This window comes from Stylophora pistillata, chromosome 6 (assembly GCF_964205215.1).
Source record: "Stylophora pistillata chromosome 6, jaStyPist1.2, whole genome shotgun sequence".
NCBI lineage: Eukaryota > Metazoa > Cnidaria > Anthozoa > Scleractinia > Pocilloporidae > Stylophora > Stylophora pistillata.
In genome coordinates this window covers 22,287,106-22,308,959 of record NC_142524.1, presented here as the reverse complement: position 1 = coordinate 22,308,959, position 21,854 = coordinate 22,287,106, and the positions used below count along the sequence as shown (strand labels likewise).

Below are 21,854 nucleotides of genomic sequence, written 5' to 3'. Positions count from 1 at the left end.
TATTATACTTATCTTCCCCTTTGCTGATAAAAACATATCCAGAAGGCATATGGGACCCAAGGCGATCGGCATGAATGCAACGAGAAACTTACCTCTGAAAGATTTTGGGTTGAATGTACCTTTTGGCGTTTTAAAAAAAATAGATGGAGAACACTCTTCAGGTTATCATCCCGTTACTAATGCTCTATTGTTATTATTAGTACTATTATTACTATCACAGTCTTTGCTGGTGCTCTTTTTATGCACCAGTGAACCATGCGCTCAAGTCAATCATTCTGTCATAAATTACCATTATCATTATTATTATTACTATTATTATTATTATTATTATTAGTATAGAGGAATAACTGTAATAATATCATTATTATTACAGTTATTCCTCTCAAAGACATGAACTTTGATCTCAACAAGGGGGAATTTCGAGACGCTGTGAGGCTTCGATATGATTGGCCAATACCCGATAACCCATCAGTATGCGTTTGTGGGACTTTGTTTACAGTGGATCACAAGATGATCTGCCAGCATGGAGGCTTAGTCATTCAGCATCACAATGAAATGCGCGATCTACAGGCCGAGCTGCTTGACATGGTTTGTTACGATGTGCAGGTGGAACCGGCTTTACTACATATTACAGGCAAAGAATTTCGCAGAGGGACTAAGTAAGCCCCTGACGCACGCTTCGACGTCCGCTGTAGGGGTTTCTGGGAGCGACAGAGGGCTGCTTTTTCGATATAAGGGTGTTTCATCCCAATGCAGACTCATACAGTGATCTTAGCCCCAAGCAGATTTACAGGTTTCATGAAAATGAAAAGAAGCGAAAATACAACTCTCGTGCAACAGGAGTAGAGCAAGGCACTTTCACCCCACTAGTATTTACAACGACGGAGGGGATGATATGGCTGACGAATGCCTGAGGTACCACTCAAGATTAGCCGAGCTATTATCTGCAAAAAAGCAAGAGAGCTACGTTACAACGATTTCATGGGTCAGGGCGAAAGTGTCCTTTGCAATTTTTCGGAACGCGCTTCTATGTCTATAAGGGGATCTAGAACCCCGAGAAAGAGGAACTTAGATATTAAAGACAGGGATCTGGAAGTAGAGAAGGGTCGAGCAAGACTTCCTTAAACTCATCAGCTATAGATTATTTTTATTGTTTTTATAGTAAATTTTTCTTATTACTCTTTTGCGTTGAAGTTTTGAAGACTTTGCCTTTCCTTTGTCTAGAGACTTAAAGTAAGATATAGACTACTTATAATTTTATTATTCATAGCCATATAATTATGTAGTTTAGGTTAGTGTTATTTTTCCTTAAAAAGAGAATTGTAACTTGCAAGATTTTTTTATATTTATACACTTTCATGTTAGATTCAATAACGGTTATTTCTCATTATTATTATCATTATTATTATTATTATTATTAATAGTATTATTATTATTATCATAGTTCCTTAAAGTCTTGCTCTTTTTTTCTTATGGTGCCGAGTTCAATCCATGAGCCTTGAGCAGTCATAAGTCTGCTAGATTACTTAATGAATAGAGTCCTCCTCAGTATACGGGCAGTTCCAAAGAGAACCGGCAGTTCTATTATTATCATTATTATTATTATTATTAATTGACAATGCTATGGCAAATATAGGCTAGACATTTTTAATATTTGTTTTTTACAGTATTTTAGAGTAAGAGTGTCATTTTCCTTCATATATTTTTAAATATAATTGACTTTTATAAGGAAATTTTCGATGCACGTTTTTTGGAAATTCTTATAATACGAACTAGTAGTTGCTTTCGCGATTCTTATATGTCAGTCGTTTTTGTTATCAAAGTTAGTTTGGGTCTAATACGAGTCTGATCCCAGAGAACCGAATTTAACAGAGGTGTTCCCTGTCAATTAATTTGGAAATGTACGCGAGGAAAAACCATTACCAACGCGAAGTTATTTTTTTATTATTATTATTATTATTATTATTATTATTATTATTATTATTATCATTATTATTATTATTATTATTAATTATTATCATTATCATAATTTTTTTTTATTATTATAATACGAGGAGCGCCGGAGAGTGAAGACGTGTGAGGTTGAGCTCCTCAAAACAAGATGCCTAGGAAAGCTAAGAATGTTAAGTGGACAGAGCGAATGAACTCAGATCTCCTGGAATGCAAAGGAAACGCACAGGAGCTCGTTAGCTCAAGTGATGCGCCAAGAAATAAGAACGGGTGGAAAAAGTCAGTCATTGAAGTAATGACTGATCTCTGGAATGCAAAGGGTACGAACATCTTTCCATTAAAAGTCAGAACCTTAGGGATCAAGCTTCGCGACTAGAGAAAAACGCGTCCTCTCCAAGTATCTCAAGTATTTCAAGTCCTTTGGATTCTAATGGCGATATTTGGCAATCAAATATACTTGGAAATAATATCTCGATAGACGCCACTGACGCAAATTCAAGCAACCTAGATGCAAATGAGCTTTCGCAAGACCCAAATCTGCATTCGTTGAACGTACAATTCTCTGAGGAGACTCAATCAACAATCGAAGCAAATGATCCTCCTATTGAAAACGCGTCAAACATAATACCTGATAATTTGTCGCATTATAAAGCCTTTGAAAAGCCCTCCTTGTTTAAATGGGGGCTTTCAAACAATGGAAGAACATTGTTTGTCAAAACGTCAACAATCGATGATGCATACAATGAAATCTCTAAATGGCGTAAGAACACCTTCCTCGTTCCATATGGAAGACCTGGCAAGAATTTCATCGATCAATTAACAAAGCATATAAATACGTGGAACAATGGCGCTAAATGGAAACATGTCTCGCTTAAGGCAGCTTTTGTGCTTATGGCTGTTGCTCTCCAAAAGCCATATAGATAGTCTAATGAAAAAGATCATCACGAATGCCTAACCAAACGACTTGCTTTGTGGAACGAAGGTGACATAGATGCTTTGCTATATACGTGAGGGGCGAATAATTCAGAGACGACTTACAAGCTCTAAACAAACGGCAACACCTGACAAGGCAAAAGTTTTTGCTAATCTTGTGATGAAGGGGCAAATCCATTCTGTCATGAGATACCTCAGTAGTGAGTGACGATGGTAGAGGGATACTTCCTCTCAGCGATGACGTCATAAGGCAACTTAGAGAAAAACACCCTGATGCACAGGGAGCCCAATTGGGATCCTTACTTTTTGGTCCAATTGAAGACGTCCCAACCACGTTATTCCTTGAAATTGATGGCGAGATGGTGCGCGAGGCTGCACTGAGGACCAAGGGCTCCAGAGGTCCATGTGGAGTTTATGGTGACGGGTTTAGGAGAGTTCTATCATGTAAAGCTTTCAAAAAGTCTGCTAGAGATCTTTGTGATGCTCTCGCTCTGTTGGCCAGAAGACTATGTACAGAGCACGTCCACCTCAGTAACATTGAGGCCTTACTCTCAAGCCGTCTAATACCTCTTGACAAGGGTGAGGAAGCAGTCCGACCGATTGGTGTTGGGGAGGTACTGCGCAGGATCATCGGGAAGTGCGTCACAAGGGTAATAAAGACTGATGTTAATAAAGCTAGTGGCTCATTACAAGTACGCGTAGGACTGAAAAGTGGAAACGAAGCCGCTATCCATACTATGCGAACCATCTTCGAAGCTGATGACACAGATGCAGTCTTATTGATTGACGCCTCCAATGCCTTTAATGACCTAGACAGATCCGCATCACTACACAATATTAGAGTATTATGTCGTCCAATGGCAATATGCGATATTACTACTTACAGACAACCTGCGCGGCTTTTTGTTATTGGTGGTCAAGAATTGGAATCTGTTAAGGCACCACACAAGGGGATCCACTGGCAATGAGTCTATACGCTATCAGTCTCCAGACACTCATGACACAACTACAAGTTTCTAGCGCAACTAAGCAGTGCTGGTTCGCCGACGATGCTGCTGGAAGTGGTTCACTTCTTGAGGTCAGAAAGTGGGTGGAATATGCTCCCGGAAAGTGGGCCTCGAATAGGCTACTTTCCGAGTGCTAAAAAGTGCTGGCTAATCACCAAGCCGGAGAGGGAAAGTGCTACAAAGTTAGTGTTTGCTGACACTGAAATCAACGTGACGCCCGTATGGAATTGAATTACAGTTTTGAAAAGTAAATACTAATTCAGAATCATCATAGATAATGCCAATGAAGTTCGCCACACTGCATTTAATTTGGCACTACGGATGTACTGCATTGCGTTACCTAGCTTTACAATAGTAAGGGAAGGGAGGGAAACTCTTTATTCGCACTATTTCAAGAGTTTACTACAGATTATAAAAGTCAGAATATATAAAAAACAGTAAATTACATCAATAATCAAAAGTAAAATGTGCACAGGGACCAAAGTAGCATAGCTTTCGAGTTGGCCACTGTCAAGTACAATTAACTGGCGTATCTTAACATTTACACAAGACTTACTTTACTTTAATTCTATATTTACACTAACCAAGGTATTTATACACAATTAGTATTATAAACAAAGAGAATAGAGAATTGAGTAAATAAGTAAATAAATAAATTTTTAATTAAGTTAAAAGAAGGAGAATTATTTTTTTTTATATTGAATCCAAAGAACAAAGACTGAGAACAAAGAAACTAAAGTAAACTAAATCAATGCATTCTAAAAAGTAGATTGCGAAGTTAGCAGATATAGCTTGAATTTTTTGGAGAAGCGAAAATAACATAATTTTTTAGATGCAGTGAAATAGTCTCCCATATTTTCGATGTAATGAAAGTGAAAGTAGAAGCTCCATAATTATTATGTTTTGGAGGCCTACGGAAGTTGAGGTTAGAAACAAATCTAGTGTAATGGCTATGGAAGTCAGAAGCCAGAGGTAGAGTTCCAGAAAAAATTGCTGGGATGCCTGTTGGATTGTTAATAATTTTATGTGCAAAGAGTGCTACTTTTAGTTTGAAAATATTATCAATTGTTAGGATATCCAATAAATGATAATAAGGCGTAGCATTCTCTCTACTGTGTGCAAAAAAATTGAACAAATGCATTTATTTTGCTTAGCTCTGATTTTATTTAGTCTATTTTTGCAAGCACTTCCTCAACTAGTGATAGCATAGGTCAAATAGGGATAGATGAAAGAGTAATACAATTGTTTCAGAGTATGCAGACTTATATAATGTCTCAATTTAGTAATAACTCCGATATTTTTGCTAATTTATTGTTAAAATAGGTTTAATCTGAGGTCCCCAGTGTAAGTGTTGATCAATATAGACACCCAGGTATTTTATTTGGCTTTGGATCTTAATGTTATTTACATTCATACTTCCACTTAATCTTGAGGATGAGACTAGGATGTAATTTGTCTTTGAAAAGTTTATAGATAATTTGTTTGTAGCACAGTACTTAGCTACTAACTTAAATTCTTCGTTCACGACAGACTCTAGTTACGCAGATTATTACTTGTATAGAACATATTGGTGTCATCAGCAAAGATTCGGAAGGATAGTTTGCTTGAACAGTTTGGTAAGTCATTAATAAAAAGCAAAAATAACAATGGTCCCAAAGTTGACCCTTGAGGCATACCACAAATAATGGTCTGACTACTAGATATAGTGTCCCCAATTTTGAAAACCTGATTTCGATTGTACAAGTAGCTTTCAAACCACCTGGGAGGATCACAACGTATACCATAGCTATAAAGTTTCGATAACAGAATATCATGGTTAATTGTGTCAAATGCCTTGGAAAAGTCATGAAAAAGACCACGGGTAACCAATTTTTTATCCATAGCCTTCTTAAGTGAGTCAGTATTTTCTAAGATAGCTTGCTTAAGGAACTTCCTATTGCTCAATCGTGTCGTAAATCTATTCACCTAGAAAGAAGTAAAATAACTAACTACGAGCATTTTAAAGTAGATATTCTATCTTAATTATTCAATAAACTGTAGTTTAATTGTAAAGAAATGCTGGTGATCACTTGACCCATGAATACTCTACAACAGATATACCATTAAACAAAAATCTTCTGAGTCGTTCTTAAAAAAAATCTACCTTGAGCTTCATTTGAAGGATTAATTTCAAGTAATTACTTTTATTTGCTTCAGAAAGTTTACCAGAATATATCGTAACGCTCAGCTGGTACTTGTTGCTTTCTTCCGCCACTGCAAATATGTCGTACTCGGCGTGAGCAGTAATGCCGTCAAAACCTGCAAGATCGACCCGAAGCTTGGTCGTGGATCTTGTCTGTCGGTTTATTTTGTTCAGGCCGAGCCAAAACTCGCCAATGAGATTGCCAAAGCCATTTTTGTAGTCAGACCAGCCGCGGTCGAAATCAACAGAGCCATCAAGTCTCTTTTGGACTACTGTCCATTCCCCTCTGGGAGCTCTTTGGTCACAAAACGCTTCGAAGTCAGGTCCAATACCATATGGATTGATTTTGTAAACGCCGCTGATTATTTTATCAGATTTGTACAGCTCAGCACAGTTCTTATACACTGATAAAAATAAAAATAGTGATAATAACAATAATAATAATGATTTTTTAAATAATCGAAAATAACTTTATTTCAAAACTTAAAACATTACAATAACTTTGCGTGGGTAATGGTTTTTCCTCTTCTACATTTTCAAATTAATTGACATGGAACACATCTGTTAAATTCGTTTCTCTAGGATCAGCCTCATATCAGACCCAAACTAACTCATAACTAAACCAACTCATAACTAAACAAGAATTGCCGGCCACAGCAAAAAATTTCATCATAACCACTCCTAGAACTTCTCGTATTTACTTTTAACCTAAGATTCACAAACCTAACTACCCGGGTCATTGTCTCGGCTTGCAGTTGCCCTACCGAACTTATCCCCAGCTATCTAGACAAAATTATGGCTCCCATCGTCAAAACTTTACCATTATATATTAAAGACAGCCAACACGCTCTTCAAACGCGACAAAAACATAGGCAATTTTCTGGTCAGAAGTTCTTTTCTGACTAATGACCAACCAGGCACTTTTAAATGCGCTCGTGCACAATGCAAAACGTGTCCTTTCACTCACAACACTGACAAAATATCGGGACCTAAACGATCCATTAAGATCACCGATCACTTCACGTGCACCTCCGCCAATGTAATCTATTGCATAACTTGCACTTATTGCAAAAAGATATACATCGGCGAAACATGCAGAAGGCTAGCTGACCGATTCCGAGAACACCTTCGAGACGTGGAAAGGAATGACAAGGACACATCGAAACCAGTCGCTAGAAATTTTAATTTACCTAATCATTGTAAGCAACATACGGCAATCTGCGGTCTTTCCTTGCACTTAGGTAGCACGGAAAGCCGTAAAAATCTTGAACAAAAGCTCATCTTTCAAACCGGCAGTCTGAATCCCACAGGGATCAACGAATGCTTTTCATTCCACTAATTTATTCTTGTTTTTCTCGTTGCCATGTTCCTACCAAGAACGTAGCTCCATTTTCTGCCTTTAAAAGCACACACAACCCACAATTCCTCTATTCGCTCCGACGAAGGGCTAACGCTCGAAACGTCAGCTTTTGTAATCGTTACGGTGGCCAATTTACCATTCAACTTTGTTGATATATCCAAATTACTTCGTTACCCCCACCGACGCAGCCCCAAACAGTCTCTTTCGAAACCATCAGCCTTTATTCATTTGTAGCTTTAAATTGTTCAAATAGAAAAGTTAAAACTCGGTCCGTTATAAGCTTTGAAAAATAAAATGACTCTCTCTAGTGGTTCAACCAAAGATCATCGGAGGAAATTGGTTGACGGCAACTTGTTTAACCTCGGCCTTGTTTATACGAAGAAAAAAAATTGTGTCATGGTTTGTCCCGCTAAAAGAAAACTTACCGTTCCAGCTGAATAATGATATTTGATAATGAACTTGACAAGACAGTAGCCTTGAAATGCAAGGAATTTGGGAGATACCAAGGAATTTTAATCGACAACAATCGGTTTTGGAAACACCATGTAGACCATGTACTGATGAACTGATCTTTAAATTACGATATCTTGCGCCATGAAATGCTCTCTTAAATATTTTCTGTTTTATATTCTACGATTCCATCGACCCAGCGTTCCTCAGTTTCGTCAGTTCATTGAATAACTCATGATAAATGTATCGTATTTCGCAATTTGCTCGCCTGGCAAATTTGGCGGCCCTATTCGGTAAAAGTCGCTGATCCAGACAGTAAAATGCTCTCTTTCCTCTTTTTCCTCCTTACCTAGTGTGCAGCTCACGTCTATTAAGATATTTCTACGGGGAAAAGGGCCGGGTCACACTGGATCGAATTTACCCTTTCCAAATTTGGCGGCGGTCACATCAGTCAAAAATCCTTCGACCAAACCTTCACCGACTGATTCATATGTGAATCACGAACCCGTCCCAGTCTGGAAAGAATCAGAAAAAATATCGGACGAAATGAAACAATGGAACGGATCCTTTTTTCCAGATGATTTTTTGCGTTTTGATTGACCCTTGCGCTACTTATGCTGACTTCAATACTAGCAACGTGAGGAAAAGTTCTCGTTCAAGCCATGTGTTCTCTAAATTGCTGTCAGTACAACCAGGGTACGAGTCAGAGACGTTTGAGTAAAAGTGGCGCTCGAACTGGTGGACGATGAAAATCCCGGCATCTATCGCAGGATGATACACCAATCTAACCTACTAAGATATTTCTACAAGAAAAACTTTTTTAAAATAGCTTACGATCCTGAAATGGCTGTGAGATGCTTATCGTCTTCTGCTACCTTCCCTAGTTTCATGGCAAGAACTAAAGACATGTGCTAGTGGCTCTAAGCCAGAAATCCCAAAAGGAAAGAACCCAACTGAGCATCGAGTACGAAAGTCGAACTACTACGAAACTAAGAACTACTCGGAAAAAAAGCAATAATTGGGCAACATCAGGTCAAAATTGGGTCAAGATCGGAATTCTATCGTTACACCCACTCACTCAGTCAGTCGGTCACTCACTCACTTATTCCAAAAACATACGTGGCTTCGCCTCCTGTTGGAGGCAGTAACCACAAATAAAAATGATATAATATCTCTTTGAAGAGGGCTGAGATGAAAATCAAACCGGAGGAGTTTTAGGGCTGTACTAAGACGAACAAAATTTCAAAAGTATTGGACTTTATCTTTAAATCACGATATTTTGTGCTTAGACACGCCCTCTTAAACATTTCCCGTTCTCTGATTGCACCATATCTAACTTATGGTTTGATAGCTTGGGGCAAGCATGTAAATCGTACCTTGACAAGCTTTGTAAACTCCAAAAGCGTGCTCTCCGTTTTATTTGTTTGTCTGATCGCAACCAGCATCCGATTCCTCTATTCACTAACGCCGCAGTTTCACAGTTACAATTATCCTTTAATGAACTTACAGCTAATCTAATGCTTTACATCAGACATAGAAATAATGCTTTACATCAGACATAGAAATGTGCATTGCCATTCAAGAAATCTTCCAAGATATATCTGAGATACATTCTTACTGCATCCGACCTTCAGCTTTGAACAAATTTTATAAACAAAGCTATAGACTATCAATTCAGAAACATTCTTTCTCCGGAATTGGAACAACATTTTTAAATGAGTTGCCGTTAAATTGAAAAATTTCAAAAAGTGAGTTTAAAAAGGAAATAGAAAGGACTCTTTGACGTTCACACTTTTGAAGACTGCTAGTGACACTCAACAAATCAGTCAAGACGTCCAGCATTTCTGAATTTTTTCACTTATTCTAAGGAGTTATTTAGCTGCGAACATGTCCTTTCCTTAGTTAGTTCCTCAGAAAAATAGCAATACAAAAGCGACGACTCATATTTTTGGGCATCTCAGGCTTAAATAAAACATCAACATCAAAGGGTAAAAGATGACCGAAGAAACAAACTTTCCTCTACACAGAAAACAGCGCACAACACAATTTTTCCAGCAAATGGTAGCAAAATCACGTGATCTGCACAAGGGGGGATCGGAGGAGCAAAAAGGTCCCTAACAATTAGAGTATTTTTTAAACGTAAAATATAATGATAAAGTATTTTTTAAACGCTTGTGTAATAGTTTTACTCAAAACATATCACCCACCTAGGAGAGCACTTGCTGGCACTGTTGATTTTTACCGCGACTGGTCTGACCACGAGAATAGCTTTTGTAACCTTAAAGGTGAGTTTTAGCTCGGACTGGATAAAATACCTCGACTGACAAAATCTCAGAGCAAGCTACTTGTTGATATGGGAGATTTCTCATATTTCTCTCCTTACCATTACATTCATTTTACATATTTCTAAACACTTTAATAGATCGTTTTATAGTCATATTTATATTATTATTTGTACATAGTTTTTATAGTCTTACGTTTTATACATGAACCTCTGACTCGGGCAATTGGGTAACCATGCCTCACGTAAAGACAACAAACCTGATTATTATTATTATTATTATTATTATTATTATCATTATTATTATTGTCTCTTTGATAAAGCTGGATTGCATGACGTCATTGCGAATATCTTGTAAGAGCTAATTTCAAGGTTTACTTTATTCTAGTAACTCCTGGCGATTCCCTTACATAGCATCATAGCTATTCCTATACAACCAAGGTTCAGGACAATAACAGCTATGACGACAGCTGTGCTGAGTTAAATGAAGGAGCCTGGTGGTATATGAAATACTGTTGTAGCTCGAACCTAAATGGTTTGTATTTTAAAAAACAACCCATTTTTTACATGGCCAGAAATTCATTTCACTTCTGCGCGCTGTACCGCTGACCGAAACGCCGGCTCTAGAGACGACCAGCACAAATCGCACATGCTGCGATTGCCCAGCGCTTCGATCGTGTCTTCTAGATAGATTACAAAGATTACAAAACACGTCAACATTGGATCTCCTTAGTCACTTATACAAGGACTACCGGCAGAAGAAGAGAAAGAGAAAGGATATTTATGAGGTTGAGCGGCTCATTTCGAAACGCGAAGGAATTGAGGTGAGCAAACAAATAAGCTCATTTAAGTTTCATCTGTTCGCTCGTCACTTTACGGCCCGCTTTCGTCGCTTGGCCGCTCTGATTAGATTTAGAATAAGAAAAGATAAAACCTCCAAGAACAACTTCAACCCGGCCATTTATTTACATCTTTTAGAGCTATATTTTAGTCTATATTTTACTTTCATATATTTTAATTAGTTTTATAATAAAGTTCAGATGTAACGCGTGCTGTCATTGGTTCAAAGGGCGTGCTCCATCAGAGTTTATAGTTCACCACTAAATTTTCTCCTGTTCTTATTGGTTTAAATCGATCACGTGACGCGATAGTGTTCATCCGTGGAGAGACACTATCAGCCCATAGTGCCCGCCCGCGGAAAATACCCGGATGGATAGTGCCCGTCCGCGGAAAATACCTGGATTGATAGTACTCATCGGTGAAAAGTTTTGAATAGTTTGACGGCCGCGAAGTTAGGCAGTTCGGAAAAACAGTGACTTTTCAATTCTGACAGGTATAACGTATTATTTAGCCAATGTACGGTTGCGAATAATTGACATTTGTGACAAGCTGTAGGCGCGGAAGAAAATTTAAAGGTGAAAAATAAAAACAATAGAGTGTTTATGTCTCGGAACTATCGGTCTGATAGTTGCCACTTGGAAATTTGATGTTCTTAAAACTAGCATATTTGCCCTCGAAGCTTCGCCTCTCGGGTAAATATTTGTTTTAAGAACATCAAATTTCCGCGGGGCAACTATCAGCCGATAGTTCTTCGACAGAAACACTCTATTGTTTAAATTGACACCAAGGTAAGAATATACGAGGCTTTTTTTCTGAGTACCCTGCTCTACAGTGCCGAAAGACAGACCACCTACAAAGGTCAAGAAAGGAAGCTTAACAAGTTTCACCTTCGCTGCCTCAGGAAAACACTCCATATAAATTGGCAAGACATGATCACAAACTCGCAGGTCCTGGAGAGAGCCAGCTCACTCTCTGTATTGTCTATTCTGCTGAAGAGAAGACTACGGGTTCGATTCGTGGACCTGGTACCCGTTTCTCGAAAGTCCCGGTAACTTAACGGGCCCGTAAAGCTGTTCTGTTTTCGCTCAAAAGTTTTGAAAACGATACAATAAAACTATCAGCTAGAGAAACAAAAAGGAGTAGTTTGGGAGCCGGAACCTGCTTTCCTATCCTTTAAACTTTAATTTTAAAACTAGCTTCGGGTCCGTTAGGTTAACGGTACTTTCGAGAAACGGCCCCATGGCGTCACATGTCAATTGAGTTTGTTGTTGGTTCTTGTCCTTGCTCCGATGGTTTTTCTCCAGGTAGAAAAATACGACGACTACGTTTTTATCCCTAAGTGGCTGGACTTCTGTCAGTACATTTCAAAAGTTCTAAGACAAAACTCTGTTATCAACCCATAATACGATGGCATCAGTTGTACTGACCACAAGAGGCCCAAGCTTTCTTTAAGAACCACACAAGGAACGGAATTTGCATATCGATTTATAAGGATTTGTATGGGATTTTCTACAAGATATCCTTGGAGATAATTAAAAGTGAAAATATTAAATAAAAGTGGCGTACCTTATTCCAGACGTGTGTTGTTTGCTCCTGGTGTCGTTATTTTACCGAGTTAACTTGATTTAAGCGGTTTTTTCGAACCAAGGCCTGGTTTTCTCTTCTTAAATCAAATTAAATCGATAAAATAACGACACCAGGAGCAAGCAACTCACGTATGGAATAAGGTAAGCCATTTTTATTTAATATTTTCACTTTTAACCATCTCCATGGATATCTTGTAGAAAATTCCATACAAATCCTTATAAATCGATATGCAAATTGTGTTCCTTGTGTGGCTGGGCCGCCTGTGTACTGACTAGTTAAATTGCTACTGAAACGTAATTTTCATATCCGAGATTTTTACAATATAATAGAGTTTGAACGTTATTTGCAAACGCTGTGTAAATTTTTTGGGCCAACGCATAGCGGAAAGTACATTTTTAACCATTCGAAGTTGACCGGCTGAGATCAAAATTGGCGGCTATCTTGGCGCGCCCAAAACAGCCCTGTGACGTCACTGGTTGTGTACTTCTGTGAAAGAAGGGTAAAAGCATGGAGTGTGGCTTGCATGCTGGGAGGCCGATAAAGAGGATTTCGGGCAAAATGCCATCCTCGTATTATTCATCGGCGGCCTCATCGGCATCTTGGCTATCTGCGAGAGGTTCGCCCAGATAGGGAGCAAAATTCCCGACTGATACCGAGAACAAATCTCTACCAGTCTATTTAGTTATTCGGAAACTGACGAGATCCACAAGATTAGGATCGAAACCGTGGTCTTGCTTGACCATCTACAGAAAATGTCGAAAGACATTATAACGGTAGATGGGCTACTAAACGCCCCGAGCCAAAGCAATGGCATTCAGAGAATGAAGAAAACATGGAAGCCTCATACGACACCGCCACTAAAGATGATCTACTCGGCAAGTCTGAGGATAACGAACAAATCCCGGTTCTGTCCTCGTGTACCGGTTCACAAGAGCCGATACAAAAGACCGAACAATACACAACAGCTAACCAATGACTCCTAAACAAAGAAAGAACAATGGTAATTCCCTTGTGAACTGGTACTCCAGGACAGAACCCAAATCCCTCTGTACCAAATGCCTCGAAGAACATGCCCAGAATTCCTACAATTTAGGGTGAGGGCCAAAATAAGAGCAGACGAGGATTTCAAAAATGAGATAAAGCAAATCCTTAACAACGCGGAGCAAGAAACAGTAAAGGCGATCATGTGCTTCTATGAACGTGAAATCGGTCGTTTTAATACCGAAATAAAGAAAAGAAAACGAACCAAAACGGCTGGAACACTGAACACTAAGAACTGTAGTACGATCGAATCAGTGCGCGTGACGCAAGCTGAAAGCAATCAAGACAACTTAACGATCGAGACAGTCAAAAAAATAGCTGCAAATCTACAAAGGCGAACGATTCGAAAAAGACGCAACCCCTGATGTGCGTACTCAGTGCCACACATAAAGCAAATTCTCATGAAAAACTGACATTTAATAGAAACACAACCACTACTGAGCGAACTATACAAAAATCCGCCGCTCGTATCTTACAAAAGAGGGCGGTCGCTCAAAGACATACTCGTGAGGGCTAAACTTTGAATAGGCTACTCTAAACACACGCTTGGGAGTCGTGTAGGCCTGTCAAGCCCATTTTACGCCACCATCTTCGTCTTCGCTACTGAATACAACTTCGCTTCGTTCAGAAGAAGATTCACTTGACAAAACTTCAATATCTGCCATCTCCTTCGCCCACGAATACAAACAAACAGTGAGTGAAATAAACCACGCTATCGGAGGGAACACAACCAGTGACGTCATCAATCCATTTCGCTCGGTACCAGGGCCCGGACATGGTTTTGTGTAAAATTTTTGATTTGAACGGTTAAAAAAGATATCTTTCGCTTCTTTTTGGCCAAAGCAAATTATCTCATGATGATCAGCATATTCAAAACTACAGGTTAGAGCAAATATTTCAGTTACGAGAATTTCGTTTCAGTAGCACTTTAAAAACACAAAGCAACTTGAACAAACAGACAATATATTTTTTGTAACTCGTATTCATAATATAAGGGTCATTGTACCACTAAACACCAGGCTCCGATTGTTATTCATAGATAGAGTTCCAATTAATCAAACTTCAACTTCCACTAAGGTAAGTCTCGTTCAGTTTTCTAATTGTAGACTAATAATATGCGTTCTGCTACGTCCAACACAAATGTTACATACTCTTGGGAACGAGCCATGTTGACTAGATTATAAGGTAACGCAAGATTTTTTTTTCTGTATGCAGTAACGCTGTAATTGTGTATTGAAATAATCAGCAGCTTGAAAGTTCATTTGATGCTTGATTTACTGATAGATAATGACGGATTCACAGAACCCAGTTAAAGAAAAAAACCAGCCCGATCAGAAATTTAAGCTGTGGCAAGAGGAAAAAACCTCTTTGAACGTCCGGTTCGTTTTACTACCTTGTGCGGTAGCGATTTTGGCTGCTGTGGTTGGTGTACTGATTACCATTTCCGTGAAACAAAACGAGGCAATCAAATCCATCGAAGCAACTGGAGTGAGAATTGTCAGTGCTTTAGTCAACGTTACACGGGGTGAGGAAATATGTTTGAGCTCTGATACAAATTTCAGAGGTTTCTTTCCGTTGTTCTTGTTGGATTAATTCTGATCTCATTGCTCTTTATTCTTAGCAGACAGCTTATTCTACTCGTGCAAAGAGATTTTTGAGAATCAAAAGTAAGTCATCGCTTTGATTGGACTTGTTGACGATCACAGTTAAGGTCAACGGTTTATTCAAGATTAAGGCGAAATTTGTCAGGCAAGAATTCAGAGCTTTCGCCTTTCTTTCAGGCAAGGTTCCGTGCCAAACAAAACTGTTATATTCGACCTTTTGATTTCAATACTTAGTCAGGCGTGTAGAGGTATCATGTACACTGTTTCGTCTGTAAGGCATATTGCTCATATTCTCCCACAGCCACTTAATTCTAACTACTAGTTTCACCCAAACATACTAAGAAATTGTCAGTCGATATGATAACAAACTACTTGCATTTCTACATTGTATTATACGTCAGTGTTCACGTCAAGCATCGGCTTTAACGGCACATTTTACATTGACTTCAATTACTACGTAATCTAAACTAATATCAGGTGAGCAAGGCGATCATGCATCTCTTATTAGGGTACCTCGATCGACATTCGACCGAAGGGCGACCGACATGTCGATCGACTGTCGACCGAGAGTCGACCGCTGGTCTAGCAAAACAGATAATCGACATTTCGACGTCATTTCACCGACACTTGATCGACGTTCTGTCGTTAGCCGCCGATATCAGAGCGTGAACATGAACCCGTTTATTTCTGGTCAACCGTATTCTCAATGTGACAATACACGATCCTTACCTTACAAACCAGCATGTTACTGATTAGTCTACCAATAACGTGAAAATATTTGGAGAAAATACACTGCTTTCCCCCTATTTTTTATCAGGTCAAAAGAGAATAAAGCTTACGTTCTCCTATCAACCTTACGGAATATCCCAGTTTATTGCCATATGACGGATGACCTCGAGGCATGCGGGGGTGGTGGATGGACGCTAGTCATGAAAATCGATGGTAACAAGGTATACATATATTTTTTTTGTTGATGTTGCTTTTAACTGATCAATACAGTCCATGGTTTGAACTTTTAGAAACAGTTTATAGTGTTTGTAGTGTATGGTTATCCGAAAGTGGTCCTGAAAAGGGAATGCATTGGTGACAGAAGCTGACACTTCAATTACCTCAGCGGTGACCCTTATCAGAGTCACCTGACACTGATGAGAAACTCCTTTCAGGATGCTACTAAGTGGCCGAGTGTGGTTGGGACACCCACAGGCAGCCCAAGCTCACTACTAGAAAAGCGGACGTGACTATTATCGTGTTGCACAACATTTTATATTTATAAAGGTTTGTATGGGATGTTATCGGTGTTCAACACCAACATAGCGCTAACTCGCCGAAAACGCTTCAAAATGGCCTGAGACGCTAGAAATCAACAAAGACAACAACAAGGCAATAAGGTAAGCCCATTTTATTTCAAAACAAGGCATTTTTTTCTCTCTTTTAAGGCAAACCGATAACATCCCATACAAACCTTTATAAATATAAAACGTTGCGCAACACGGTAAGAGTCACGTCCGCTTTTCTTGTAGTGAGCTTGGGCTGCCTGTGGGACACCGGGCTTAAAACTGATAACAGCAAATTGGCCGATCAGATTGCGACATTAATGCTAATTGTGGTAAAAATGGATATAGCCAACTGGTCGTCCTCCTACAGGTTGGAATTATTTTAAATATTATTATAATGTTTGTTTACAGTATTCATTTTTGGTTTGTTTGTATTTGCACTGAAAAGCCCCATTGAGGGAGTGACCAATTGATTTTAGTATAATTATTATCGTTATCACTACTTAGTGTTAAGGACTACTTTCGTTGCGAGATGGCGCAGCTCACTGGCGTCGCGACTTGAATCATCATGACGCGTAAAGGAATGTTTACCTTGTTCAGTTTCTGTTGTCTGAGTTTTCTTTTTCCTCCTTTAGGCAGTAGATTTAATTTTACGACTTTTAATTTTTTTCGAATTAGTCTACCTTCCACTATGACACGGCATTCTGGAAAAACACTGCTGGCTTCAACCTTCTCGGGGGAAGGACTGGATTTGATCATACTGAGACTAAGTTAGCAACTTACTGGAGCACACCCTTCTCAAAGATCTGTCTCGGCATGAAGATCGACAAGCAGTTAAATTTCACTCTCGTCAAATTTAAAACATACTCCAGTTCACTACACTCACTGATCGCTACTGACGGATACACCACCACATCTCTTGGCGTAGATAAATGGAAAAACCTGGTGGGTTCTCACCCCTTTTTACCTGTCAATAACGTACTAGAGGGGTTGAATTTACAAAGGCTTGAAAGTTCCATCGATAACGTTGACCCAATATTCTGTTCTACCACTTGGGAACTTACTTATCGGGCAAGAATTGACTTCATCGGCACTTTTCACCAGTATTTCTTTAAAATAGGCTTTGGGACTGGACTTCCATCTCCAAATGAAGACCTTAGCACGTGTGGAATCGAAACAGGAGGAGGTTAAGGAGTAGATAAGAAAAAAGTATTAAAGCTTTCGGATACATTCTAGTGCGGTGACAAGGGAACTAACCTGAGTCTACGAGTTGAAAAGTAAACAATGTCTACTTACAGTGTTTCCTGTAGAAGTTGACTAAAAGCGTGAGTCGATTTACGCAGACACAATTACACTACGAATCGTTGGCGCCGTCATGAAAGTGCCACTGCATTTAAAATCAATGTATCCTAAGTTATATGTCTGTGCAGTAAGTCAGGGAATGAATATATTTTAGCGCTGCTTAGTCCACATGATAATCAGTAATCATTGAATTTCCGATTTCGGCAATATGATATGAGACGAGATGAAAATTTTCTTCACAGTAGTGATTACATACGTTTCGAAACTGCATTAAATCAAAATACCAGTACCTATTGCCATAGTGCCTTCATAGGGGCGAATCTAGAAATTTTTAATGTTGGGGAGGGGTTCCTAACTTAGATTCGAAAATCAAGAGAGTATATCGGGCTTCTCCGATGTGAAGTATAGCGATCATTTCGTTACTGGACGTTTGGTTTCAGACAAGCTGAACATTAAAAAGAAAAAAGACTTCAATTAAGGTTCTGATGAGAAGGGGGGAGGGGCCGGGGGGGTTTCGGAAGCCTCCTTTCGACTTGCCCCCTCGATGAGGGTTTTAATGGGGTTAACCGTTATCGGCCGTTAAAAGGCAAAAAAAATTAGTCTTCAGGCGTACAAACTGACAAATTTTAGCCATGAGTCGTGAAACATTTTTTTAACTGTAAGCCTTACAGTTAACCGTTTTTTTACGACTCACGGCCAAAATTTGTCAGTTTGTACGCCTGAAGACTAAATATTCTTGCTTTTTCTTTTAATTATATCGGCCGCAAAGAAACTAGCCATTAGCCGTAAAAAAACCGACATTTTAACCGTTAGACGTAAAAGCTAGAACAACATTGAAACCCTCCAGGATCAGCCACTGATCCACAACTTTAAAATGCAGTTTATCTCAGGAGAGAACTAAGTTTTTTTTGCCGAGCCTGTATTATAGCTCTTTGGAAGTGTTATTTAGGATGATAGGCAGTTGCATACAGCGCTGTTATTTGTTCGTTTTTCTCTCAATTGATTGTAGTTGTTATCACGAGGAGGCGGTGAGGACAAAAAGTAAGCATAAACATAGAAATGTGAGTGACCAATTGGAACTCTTGGTTTCAAATTTGCATTCTGATCCGATGAAAGAGTAACGCATTTAGAGCACATAAGAATAAAGTCATTGCAACTCCGAATGGCTTTCGAGACCTAACTGCAAATTCCTCTGTAAACAGAGTGCTATGGTTAGATACATTATGTTCGAAAACTTGAGCATTATGCTTATGAGCTCTCCCCTCGAAACAACAGCACTTTGCTTAAAGGAGCACTCTTATGAAACCTCCCTGTAATTTGAAAACCCGAAAAATTCCGTTATTTCATTATGATATAAATTTTTAGCGATTAATAAAGTCTTTTCAATAATAATTTTAGCTGAAAGTCAATTCTTGGGCGAGAAATTACGAAAACCGTCCCGCCATTAATTTTCGAAATCAAGGCCAACTTATCTTCGGTCAGCGGTCACTCCTACTGTGACGTAGATAACTCAAAACAATGTTGGCGTCATTTTATATTTATAGGGAAACCTCGTGAAATTTAGTGAAATAGCTTTAGTTTTAGTGTTATAAAAGCAATATATACGATCAAAATACTGTTTTGAATATGGAAGACCACTCTCTTGCGCGTCAAATGAGTCATCTACGTCACGCTCAAAATTCGCCCCAGTCTTCTTGAGTCTGGCAATTGACCACATAAACTAATGGCGGGTCAAAGGAAAATCGTGAATTTGACAATCTTCCCGTGTGACAGTTCGGAAAAAAAAATTCAGTGACGATTAACTAGTCAACATTTCAAGTTTTTATGTTAAAATATTTGAATTTTTCGGGTTTCCAAGTTACAGGGAAGTTTCATAAGAGTGCTCCTTTAAAATTATGCTCGAGAATTAGCATTACGCCCAACTGATCCTACTTATATTTGATGTTCTTTTCCATTCCCACAGACCAAAAAAAAGCCTTCTTAATTAAGAAACAACATTTTATTGCATCGATTACAACTTTACTGTAGCAGTAAACAATAAATGGACGTAAACGCACTCAAAATGTCTTATTGCAATGGAACTCCCCATCGTTAGGTAACCATAACAACTAGCAATCCCTCTTAGCTATAAGCTATTAGCATAATAATGGAACGGTGTAGCCAGGCCTTGAAAATAAAAGCCACGCCTTTAAATATGTCACATCTTTACTGAGAGCACCCGAACGTGAAAATTTCTCTTTGCGGTCAGAGAAGTATTTTTCTCTTTATGCTGAAAAAATGCCTATTATATCGGCATTTCAGTCCGACAATAGCGTTATGCCCAAAATAATGCCGGCATAATGTATCCAGCCCTAACTCTAAAACTCCACTGGTCTGATTTTCTTCTTAGCCCTTTTCGCAGAGTAGTGGTATCCTTTCCAGTGAAACCAGTTGACTCCATTAGCATACGATGAGTGCCGCCCATGATGATAGAAACAGTTGAGGTTTGAGCTGTGACAGGCTAAGTACCACCAGGCTCCTCTATATTCCTTAGCACAGTTCCCTTCGTAGCTGTCATTGTCCTGATCCTTGGTTGTAAAGGGATAGCCACGATGTTGAGTAAGGGAGTCCCTAGCAGTTCCTGTAATAAAGTAAAAATTTGAAATTAGTTGTTGAGAGATATTCAAAAGACTTAAATTCGACCATATACTCAAGAAGAAAAGACACAAATTCCCGTTACCATCAGTCGAGAGTACTTCGTTACAGTTTTGGAAAGTAAATACTAAATCCGAGTCATCACAGCCAATGTCGATGAAGTTCGCCACAATGCATTCGCAGCATTTGAATTTGCACCAGAAACATATGAGTGATCCAAAATCTTCTGAGTCTTTCTAAGAATTCATTTTATTTTCCTCAAAGAATTTACGTGAATATGCCTTAACTCTCAACTGTTACTTCTCGCTCGCGTTCGCTACTGCAAACATGCCGTACTCAGCCCAAGCAGTCATGCTGTCAAAATCTTCTAGATCGACCCGAAGATTGCTCGGGGACTTTGTCAGGCGGAATCTTTTGTCTAGTCTGAGCCAGAATTCGTCTTCAAGGTTACCGAAGCCCTTCTTGTAGTCAGATCAGTTGCAGTGGAAATCAACAGTGCCATCTAGCCTCTTTTGGAGCACTGTTCATCCCCCACCGGCAGTCTTTTGGTCGCAAAACACTTTAAAGTCAGGTCCAGCACCATCTGGGTTGATTTTATGAACACCACTGATTGCTTTACCAGATTTGTACAGCACGGTACAGTTCTCATGCTCTGACAATGAAAAAAATAAATAAAACAAAAACCTTAAAAAATAAAAGAAAACAACAATAATAGTAACGAAATAACGACCTGGTACTTCGAGGAACTCTGGCACTGGGGATAGATCACGTCATAGACTACGAGTAGTCCCTCTTTCCGGCGAAATACGTCGCTCGATGATGTTAGCGCGCCGAAAAGGAGGGACTGCTGCTCATAGTCTATTCGTTGATAAATTCGAGACTTCAACATCCCCCCCCCCCCCCTCTTCCCTCTTCTGGCAATCCCCTGTTAATTTGGACCTTTGAATAATGATCATTTCAAATATTCCCCCCTCAGGACCAAAATTGTGTTCTAATACCCTACCCCACTGCCGGATTTGATGATAAATGTTTTGGCAAAACCTTAAACCTAGACCTCGCAGACATTTTCTTCTGACCCAGCCGCTAATTCGCTCGCGAACCTGACCTTCCACGGCCGAGCGGTTACAGTTGCACAGTTGGGATCTAGCTTCTAGATTACTCTTTACCTTCTATTCTAAACACCTCCATATCAAAAGATAAAACATGTGTGCCTCAATCGCCCCCTCCCCCGCCGGCGTAGACGACAATCAAATGCTTATGGCTTGGCTGGTTAAAGCTTCGACCTGCCCATTTTAACACAGGCGAGATATCTGCCAATTTTAGCTAAGGTCACGCGAAGCACGTTGCAACATTACCCTCGAACTTCGGAAAACATTCGCTTTCGAGAAACTGTTTGCTTCCCTGAACAG

General features: G+C 39.2%; 2 protein-coding genes and 1 pseudogene across 3 annotated transcripts in view; 2 read left to right on the top strand and 1 right to left on the bottom strand.

The window, feature by feature from the left end:
• Positions 1 to 21,854, top strand: part of LOC111324665 (microfibril-associated glycoprotein 4) — a 94,950-nt gene that overhangs the window by 32,092 nt on the left and 41,004 nt on the right. The gene's annotated exons all lie outside the window — the stretch shown is intronic.
• On the top strand, positions 14,223 to 19,962 carry LOC111347360 (putative skeletal organic matrix protein 5). Its single transcript, XM_088763318.1, has 4 exons — positions 14,223 to 15,156; positions 15,256 to 15,298; positions 16,053 to 16,185; positions 17,188 to 19,962. The coding sequence occupies exons 1-4, from the start codon at positions 14,919 to 14,921 to the stop codon at positions 17,698 to 17,700; spliced, it is 927 nt and encodes a 308-aa protein (XP_088619444.1). The 5' UTR covers positions 14,223 to 14,918; the 3' UTR covers positions 17,701 to 19,962.
• LOC148728819 (ryncolin-1 pseudogene) lies at positions 20,169 to 21,215 on the bottom strand (annotated as a pseudogene).

What these genes read in the sequence shown, in the direction of transcription:
- LOC111347360 (XM_088763318.1), top strand. Translation starts at nt 14,919, where the DNA reads ATGACGGATTCACAGAACCCAGTTAAAGAAAAAAACCAGCCCGATCAG. An exon ending in TTTAGTCAACGTTACACGGG is followed by an intron (nt 15,157 to 15,255) that starts GTGAGGAAATAT and finishes TATTCTTAGCAG; the next exon opens with ACAGCTTATTCTACTCGTGC. An exon ending in TGAAAATCGATGGTAACAAG is followed by an intron (nt 16,186 to 17,187) that starts GTATACATATAT and finishes TTTTCGAATTAG; the next exon opens with TCTACCTTCCACTATGACAC.